This window comes from Aythya fuligula, chromosome 2 (genome assembly GCF_009819795.1).
Source record: "Aythya fuligula isolate bAytFul2 chromosome 2, bAytFul2.pri, whole genome shotgun sequence".
NCBI lineage: Eukaryota > Metazoa > Chordata > Aves > Anseriformes > Anatidae > Aythya > Aythya fuligula.
Window position 1 is genome coordinate 159,197,472 of NC_045560.1, and position 8,665 is coordinate 159,206,136.

At 73.8% G+C, this 8,665-nt stretch overlaps 1 protein-coding gene across 1 annotated transcript; it reads left to right on the forward strand.

The window, feature by feature from the left end:
• Window positions 1–1,170: 1,170 nt before the first annotated feature.
• Window positions 1,171–5,942, forward strand: PARP10 (poly(ADP-ribose) polymerase family member 10). The gene is made up of 10 exons (XM_032181194.1): window positions 1,171–1,330; window positions 1,949–2,188; window positions 2,353–2,580; window positions 2,724–3,478; window positions 3,551–3,763; window positions 3,873–3,993; window positions 4,072–5,073; window positions 5,161–5,294; window positions 5,376–5,550; window positions 5,638–5,942. The coding sequence occupies exons 1-10, from the start codon at window positions 1,171–1,173 to the stop codon at window positions 5,940–5,942; spliced, it is 3,333 nt and encodes a 1,110-aa protein (XP_032037085.1).
• Window positions 5,943–8,665: the final 2,723 nt, after the last annotated feature.

An 8,665-nucleotide genomic window follows, 5' to 3' on the forward strand; every position in this document is an offset into this window, starting at 1 on the left:
TGGCTGCCCACGCTGCTGGGGACAGCGCTGCTGCGGGGACGAGGAACAGAAAGTGCAAGGGGGGGGGGACGGGGACGGTGCGGGGGTGTCACGTCACGGGGGTGGCGTGTCACGGGGGGTGGCACGTTATGGGGTGCCGTGTCATGGAGGGGGGGGACATGTCACGGGGGGGTGGCATGTCATGGGGGTGGCATGTTACGGGGGGGGCATGTTACAGGGGGGGGGCATGTTACGGGGGGGGCATGTTACGGGGGGGGGCATGTTATGGGTCGGTAACATGTCCCGGGGGGGGTGGCATGTCACGGGGCAGACATGTCACGGGGCGGACATGTCCCCGGGGGGGGTGGCATGTCCCGGGGGGGGCCACATGTCCCGGGGGGGGCCATGTCACGGGGGTGTCACGCAGCCCGGCCCCCGGCCATAAGCCGCTTTGCCCTAACGCCCGTAATTCCCCGCCGCGGCCTATTTACGGCCCGGCCGCCGCTAATCCCGGGGGCTGCGGCCGGGACCCTTGGGACCGGGGGGGGTCCCCTTGGTGCCGGGGGGGGGGGGGGCCGGGACTCTCCGGTGCCGCAGCGCCGGGGGGGGGCCGCGCCGCCGCAGCGCCGCCGCAGCGGGGCCGTGCGGGGCCGGGCCGGGCTCCGCGCCCCCCTCCCGGGGCCGCGGACACGCGTGGGGGCCCCCCCCGTGCCCCCCCGCCCGCAGCCCCGGGCTGCGCGCCCCCGCTTTTCCCGCGCGCGCCCCCGCCTTCCCGCGCGCGCCCCCGCTCACCGCGCCGTGCAGGCAGCGCCGCTCCGCTCCGCGCCGCGCCGGGAGGGGCGGGGCCTCGGCACGGGGGGGCGGGGCCTCGAGGAGGGAGGGGGTGTGGCGATGGGCGGGGCTCCGGACGCTGCCCCGCCCACCCGCCCCCCCCCCCCGTCCGGTTTCGGTTTCGGTTCCGCGCCCGGAGCGGTGCGGGGGGGACGGGCAGCGGGGGGGGGCGTGAGGGGCACAGGGGGGCTCAGGGGGTTCCGGGAGGTCCCGGGGGGTCCCAGGGGGTGCCAGGGGGCTGCGGGGGGGTCCCTGGCTTGGGGTCCCTCGGGGCTGTGCTGCCGTGGGTCGGGGGGCGCACGGGGTGGGGGTGTTGGGGTCCCCAATCTGAGCGCCCCCCCCCAGAGGGGGTCGTGCGGGATGGCCGAGGGGGTGCTGGAGGTGGGGGGCGCCCCCCCCGACGCCGACGAGGATCTCCTCGTCCTCTACTTCGAGAGCCGGCGGCGCTCGGGGGGGGGCCCCGTGCGGAGCTGCCAGCGCCTGGGGCCGCTCTTCATCCTCAGCTTCGAGAGCCCCCAAGGTGAGAGGGGAGCGGCCGGGCTGCTGCTGGGGGCGCTGGTGCAAACTGGGAGCGCTGGGGTGGGGTGTGAAGGGGCCCCGGTGCAAACTGGGAGCACTGGGCTGAGACACGAGGAAGTCCTGGTCCAAACTGGGAGCACTGGGTTGGGGTGTGAAGGGGCCCAGGTGCAAACTGGGAGCACTGGGCTGGGCACTAGGGGTCCTGGTTCAAACTGGGAGCATTGGTCTGAGACACGAGGAAGTCCTGGTCCAAACTGGGAGCGCTGGGTTGGGGTGTGAAGGGGCCCAGGTGCAAACTGGGAGCACTGGGCTGGGCACTAGGGGTCCTGGTTCAAACTGGGAGCATTGGTCTGAGACACGAGGAAGTCCTGGTCCAAACTGGGAGCGCTGGGTTGGGGTGTCAAGGGGTCCTGGTGCAAACTGGGAGCACTGGGGGCAGAGTGGGGTGGGGGGCTGGTCCAAACTGGGAGCGCTGGGCTGGGCACTGAGGGCCCTGTTCCAAACTGGGAGCACTGGTGAGCTGCATCAGCAGCTCGTGGTTGGGGCTGTGCAGGGTGTGGGGTGCGGGCGCTGCCCCCAGCCCCCAGCCCCAGCCCCCAGTGTCTCTCTCCCTCCCCAGACGCCCAGAGCGTCCTGGCCCGTGCCCCCCACCGGCTGCAGGGCGCGGAGCTGCGGGTGCGCCCGGCCCCCCCCTGGGACCCGGCGGGGCTCCTGCTGGGGGGCGTCAGCCCCCAGACCCCCCCCGAGCTACTGGAGCTCTACGTGGAGCATGTGCTGGAGCGGCCCCCCGGTGCCTACAGCCTGTGCCGCGCCGGGGACTGGGCGCTGCTGCGGCTGCACGAGCCGCTCGACGACGCCGGTGAGGGCACCGGGACGGCACCGCGGTGCTGGGGGTGCCGGGGTGTGCCGCAGCCCCTGCTCCCAGCGGCGGGTGACTGGGAGCACTGGTGGGCGCTGGGAGGGCTGGGCGGAGAGGTGCCGGGTGCCCCCTTGGCCCCGGCGTCACCGCCGCCTCCCCGGCAGCGCTGGCGGCGGTGGAGGAGCGGGTGCGGTGCCGCAAGCTGGAGGGGGCCACGGTGGCCGTGCAGAGGCTGCCGCAGACCGACAGCGTGTGGGTGCGGGCGCCGGGGCTGCACCGGGACCTGCTGGAGCTCTACTTCGAGAACCGCCGCAGCGGGGGCGGCCGCGTGCGCGCCGTGCGGGTGCTGCCGGGGGGCCGAGCGGCCATCGTCTCCTTCCAGGAGCACGCAGGTGAGTGGCCGTGTGCTGGCATGGCCTGGGGGGGCCCCACTTTTTGCTTTGCCCCCTCCCGCAGCTCATCCTGGGGGTCCCAGCCCTGTCCCCGCAGTGGGGGTGTGCACGGCCCTGGCTGCACCACGTCTCTCTCCCGGCAGTGGCGGCGCGGGTGCTGCAGCAGCCGCACCAGCTGCAGGACAGCGAGCTGGCCGTCTCGCCCTACTACGAGTTCCTGGAGCCGGCGGAGGAGCCGGACCCTGGGGATGCTGAGCCGGCTGCTCCCGGCCACCAGGAGAGCAGCACGGAGCCGGCGGAGCTGCCGCGGGAGCCGAACCCGGCACCGTCAGCAGCAGAGCCCGAGCCACGGCTGCAGACGGTGACGGAGGCGATGGCGCAGGAGCGCCTGGCGCTGCCGGCCCCGACGCTGCTCTTCCTGCGCCGCGAGGACGTCCGCGCACACCTGGGGCAGCTCCTGGCCAGCTGTGCCACGCCAGCCACCTACGCCGTGGCGGAGGACGAGGTGGTGGTGACGGCGCAGAGCCCCGCGGCCGCCCGCACCGCCGCCCGCCTGCTGCAGGACGCCCTCAGCCCCTTCACCGTGGAGCTGTCGGCGCGCGAGGCGCTGGCGCTGTGCTCGCCGCGCTGGCACCAGCTGCGGGAGCGGCTGCGGTGCTGCGAGATGCAGCTGGCCCCCGGCAGCGGGCGGCTGCAGGTCCTGGCGCTGCGCGGCACGGAGCAGGAGAACCGGCGGCAGCTGCGCGATTTCCTGCGGGACGCGGTGCCCGACGAGACGCTGGTGGCGATGGAGCGGGGCGCGCTGCGCTACCTGCAGCAGCACTACCAGGACCTGCTGGCCAGCATCCCCGAGGTCTCCATGCTGCCGATGGAAGGCGACGATGTCTCCGGCTTCAGGGTGAGCGCGGGGCCGGCGGGGGGCCAGGGGGGGCCGGGAGGAGGGTGCTGACCCCGTGGTGCTGTGCCGCAGGTGAGCGGGGAGGCCGGGCGGTGCCAGGCGGCCGCCGAATTCCTGCAGAGCCTCCTGGGCACCGTCAGCTCGCAGACGGTGACGCTGAGCTACCCCGGCGTCGCCCGCTTCCTGCTGGACGAGGGCGGGCAGAGCATCCTGCGCCAGCTGGAGAGCCGCTTCCAGTGCGTCCTCGAGCTGGACAACGTCCAGTGGAGCCCCCCGGACCCCCAGGTACGGCCGGCACTGGCCCTGCTGCCACCTGGGGAGGCCGGGAGGAGGGTGCAGGCGGCACCAGCTCTGTGCTGCCCGTGTGTGCAGCGCCTCCCGTCCGTCCCCACAGCTGGAGCTGGCAGAGCTGCTCCCCCCGAGCTGCCGCCAGCAGCCGCAGCCCACCACGCTCGGCTCCAAGCACCCGGAGCTGCCCGACGGTGCTGCAGGAGACAGCCTGCCCCCTGACATCGGTGAGTGGGGTGCAGGGGGGTGCTGGGGGCGCGGCGACCCCCGGGTCAGGTCTGGCTGACGCCGGCTTCTCCTCGCAGAGGAGATCAAGGCGCTGCTGACGGCACTGCGCACCGATGGCACCCGTGAGGATGAGGAGGGCAGAGGCTCCCCCCTGCCCGCCCTGCATGAGGCAACTCTGGAGCAGCTCGAGGGCAGCTTCGGCAAAGAGTGGGACCCCGACGGTGTGCTCGAGCCCCTTGGTGCGGATCAGGAGCCCTGGGAGGCGTCTGAGAGCTACGGCACCAGGGACGTGCTCCTGGACGAGCTGGAGGGCGGGGGGGAGGACGAGGAGGCGCAGATGCTGCTGGCCATCCAGCGGTCCATGGACAGCACGCAGCACGAGGACGAGGAGCTGAAGCGCGCCACCGCGCTGTCCCTGCACTCCTACCGGGAGGAGCAGCGGGCTGGCCCCCACCCCGCCTCGGACGAGGAGGATGCTGGCCTCCTGGCCGCGCTGGAGGCCTCGCTGGAGGAGGCCCTGCCGGCAGCCGACACGGCGCGGGTGACGCTGTACGCCTCCTTCGAGCGGGACGTGAGCGCGCTGCCCCGGCAGCTGGAGCAGGCTCTGGAGGCTCGGCTGCGCACGGAGCAGGTGGAGAGCGCGGGGCTGCGGGCACTGCCGGACGGCTGCCGCCGCTGCCTGGCCCTGCTGCAGCGCCGGCACGCCGTGCGCCTCTCCCTGCGCGGCTCCACGGCCACGCTGCACGGCTTCGCCGGGTACACCGCCGCCGCCGCCCGCGACCTCGCCGTCCTGCTGCAGCGGCTGAGGCCGGCGGAGCGCGGTCCCCCCGGGGCGGCCACGGCGGCGGCGCGCTGGGTGCGCTGGGACCCCACGGGCACGGCCGTGCCCTACGAGCCCGCCACCGCCGCGCTGCTGGAGGCGGCGTGGCAGCGCGGCCAGAGGCAGCTGGACGTGCTGCTGGACGGGCGGCCCGTCATCGTCGACCTGGAGCAGATGGAGGAGTACGACATCAGCACCGCCTCCGCCCTGCCCATCTCGCGCAGCGAGCCCCCCAGCGAGAGCGCCTGGCACCTGCTCGGTGCGTGCCGCGGGGGTCCGGGGGTCCCGCACCGCCACGGGCTGCACCCCCCCCCTCACCGGTGTCCCCTCCCGATCTCTTCTGCAGGGCCGGAGGCGTCGGGGCTGGACGAGGAGGTGAGGCTGATGCCGCTGGCCGAGGACTCGGAGGAGTTCGGGGACACCGTGCAGCTCTTCTACGCCACCCTGGAGGAGCTCTACAACAAGATCCAGATCGTGAAGGTGGCACGGGGCCGGGGTCCTGGGGGGGGGGTCCCAGGGGGGCTGGAGCCACGGGGCCTGACCGCTGCGCGCTGCCGGCAGGTGGAGAAGCTGATCCACCCGCTGCTCTACAAGCAGTACCAGCTGAAGAAGGCCAGCATGGAGAAGGCGTGCCACAGCCGGGCCGTGGAGCGCGTCCTGTTCCACGGCACCACGGAGCAGTCCAGCCGCGAGATCTGCCTGCACGGCTTCAACCGCAGCTTCTGCGGCAAGAACGGTGAGCGCGGGCTGGGGGGGGAGCACCCCCGGTGTGGGGTGCCGGCCCCGTGCCCCCCGCGGTGCCGGCTGACCCCCTCTGCCCCAGCTGCTCTCTACGGGCTCGGCGTCTACTTCGCGGCCAAGGCGGCCGTGTCGGCGCAGGAGCAGTACTCGCCCTGCGGCACGGACGGCAACAAGTACATCTTCGTGGCCAAGGCGCTGACGGGGGACTACACGCTGGGCAGCCGGGACATGCGGGCACCTCCGCTGCGGGAGGCGGCGGGGGCCCCGCGGCGCTACGACAGCGTGGTGGACAACCTGTCCGAGCCCAGCATCTTCGTCATCTTCAACGACACCCAGGCCTACCCCCAGTACCTCCTCACCTGCCGCCGCTCCAAGCTGCTGCATTGAGCCCGGTGACCCCCCGGGGTTGGGGTCCCGGGGGGTGGGGGGGTTTGGGGATGTGGGGACGGCCCCGGTGTGGCCTCAGGGGTGCAGAGATGGGTGCAGGGGATGCGGGTGCAACGTGTACAGGATTTGGAATAAAGGCTGGGTGGCTCCTTGTGCGCTGGAGGAGAGTTGGGGGGCTGAGGGGGTTTGGGGGGCTCACCCGGCCCCTCGGGGCTGGCAGGATCTTGGGGGGGCCCTGCTGGGGCGGGGGGTGGCCAGGGGGTCCCCCACTCATCCGTCTGCGTCTGTGGGTTGGTGGGGGGGGTGGGAGGTGGCCCCACAGGGTGGGCTCCGTTGGGGAGGGTCGGGGGGGTCCTGAGCCCGTGGGGATGGAGCGGGGAAGCCCAGGGCGCTGGTGCCACCCGTGGTGCCGGTGTCACCCGTGGTCCTGGTGCCACCCGTGGTGCCGGTGTCACGCGTGGCCTCACGGTGGCAGCAGCCGCGAGGGGACGGCCACGGGGCCGGGGTGGGGGGGGGGGGGTGGCCGGGCACTGGGGCCCCCGGGGGGGCCGTGTCCGGGCGGTGCCGCTCGGCGTTTCGCAACCCCGGGGGTTTTGGGCAGCGCTTTCCGGAGCTTGGCACCCGCAGCCCCGGGGCATCCGGGCTGGGCTGGCCCCGGCCCCGCTCCCCCCGCGCGTGGGGCCCGTGGGAGCCGCGGGCGGATCCGGAGCTGCGGCGGCGGCGGCAGCGCCCCGGGGCTGAGCGGGCAGCGCGGGGGGGGGAACCCTGCCTGCAGCCTGCCTGCGCCCTGAGCACCCTGCCTGTGTCCTGCCTGCGCCCTGCCTGCACCCTGCCTGCATCCTGAGCACCCTGCCTGTGTCCTGCCTGTGTCCTGAGCACCCTGCCCACACCCCCAGGACCCTGCCTGCGCCCTGCCTGCACCCTCAGCACCCTGCCTGCACCCTGCCTGTGTCCAGAGCACTCTGCCTGCGCCCTGCCTGCACCCTGAGCACCCTGCCTGTGTCCTGAGCACCCTCAGCACCCTGCCTGTGTCCTGTCTGCACCCTGCCTGTGTCCTGAGCACCCTGCCTGTGTCCTGCCTGCACCCTGCCTGCGCCTTGCCTGTGTCCTGCCTGTGTCCTGAGCACCCTGCCTGTGTCCTGCCTGCACCGTAATCACCCTGCCTGCACCCTCAGCACCCTGAGCACCCTGCCTGTGCTGCAGCTGCCTGTGCTTGCCCCCCTCCCCGGCAGAGCCTCGCTGCACCCCATGGGCACCCCAGGGGGCTCCGGGGGTCTCTGCTGCCCTCCCCCAGCCCATCAGCACAGTGCCAGCAGCGGGCACAGCCCCAGGGCACTGGGCAGCACCGGTGTCTGCTGGCCTGCAGTGGGGACCCTTGGGGGCTGGGGGTTCCTGTGTCCATGGGGCAGGGCCAGCGTGCCCGGGGGGTGCCACCAAAGGGCCACCAGTCCCCAGAGCCCAGCACCAGGAGGAGGTCCTGGCTGGGGCCATGGGTGATGCTGGAGCTGGCAGCGGCCGGGCTGTGGGCATGGAGCCACTGCCTGGGGATGTGTTTGTGTCGGGGGCACCCCACAGCAGTGCCAGGGGTGGGGGCATGGGGGTGCAGGGGGTGTAGGGGGTGCAGGGGACATGGGGGATGCAGGGGACATGGGGGGTGTGTAGGGGACATGGGGGTGCAGGGGACACGGGGGGTGCAGGGGATAAAGGGGGTGCAGGGGAGGGGTGTGGGGGGGCTCCTTGCAAGATGTGAGAGATTTGGGGATGTGAGCAACACCGGGGGGCCAGGACCATGAAGGATGCAGGGGACGGGGCTGAGCATTGGAGCTGCCTGCAGACAGTGGGTGCAGGGGTGGGGGTGGGAGGGGGTGTAGGGGACACGGGCAATGTAGGGACACAGGGACACACAGGGGGACTGGGGGCCTGGGGGATGTTGGGGGGGGGTACACAGGGGGAGCACGGCGTGGGGCAGGCGGCACAACCGGGGGGTGGCTGCACCGCACCCTCCTGGTGCCAGGATCCGGCCCCACGCAGCCGTGCTGCAAGCGGGGTCCCCATTCCGGGGGGCGTTCGGAGTTGGGGGGGCGCAAAGGCTGGGGGGGTCCCTGCAGCCGGGGGATCCCCGCCACGGCCCCCGCGAGGGTTAAGGCTCCGTGGCAGAGCCGGAGGCGTCCCCGCCGGCCGCAGTGAGTCAGCGGGGAGAGGCCGCACATCTGGATCCCTCCTGCAGCAGCCGGACGGGGCCGCGAGTTCCCGGGGCTCCCGCATGGCCCCTCCGAACCCGGGGACGCCGGGGGACCCCGCGTGGCTGTGGGTGCTCTGGGTGCTGGCCTCGGCGCTCGGCCCCCTCTGCCTCTGGGCGCTCTTCGTGCTGCGGTGCCCGCGCCCCCCGGGTAGGACGCGTGGGGACGCGGTGACACGTGGCGGGAGGCGGCACGGGCACGATGGCCCCGCGGGGCCGCCCCCAGCCGCCCCCTGGCAGCGCGGGGCCGTGGGACTTTTCCTCCCCGCTCCCTGGGGCCGGATTCCAGCCGGGGAGCAGCAGCGGGGGCGAGGGGCACGGTGGCGCCAGGGCGAGCCCAATTCCCATCGCGCCGATCCTGCGGCGGCCCCTTCCCGTAGGAGCCCCTGGCTTTTGGCCCCCCCTGTTCCTGCAGGGTGAGCGGCACCAGGGGGCTGCCGGACCCCCTGCACCCCATGGGACCCCATGGTGTGGGCAGGGGGAG

Excerpts from the sequence above, each read along its gene's own strand:
- PARP10 (XM_032181194.1), top strand. The coding sequence starts at position 1,171 with ATGGCCGAGGGGGTGCTGGAGGTGGGGGGCGCCCCCCCCGACGCCGAC. Across the intron at positions 3,479-3,550 it reads ACGATGTCTCCGGCTTCAGG|GTGAGCGGGGAGGCCGGGCG; the intron begins GTGAGCGCGGGG and ends GCTGTGCCGCAG. Across the intron at positions 3,764-3,872 it reads GGAGCCCCCCGGACCCCCAG|CTGGAGCTGGCAGAGCTGCT; the intron begins GTACGGCCGGCA and ends CCGTCCCCACAG.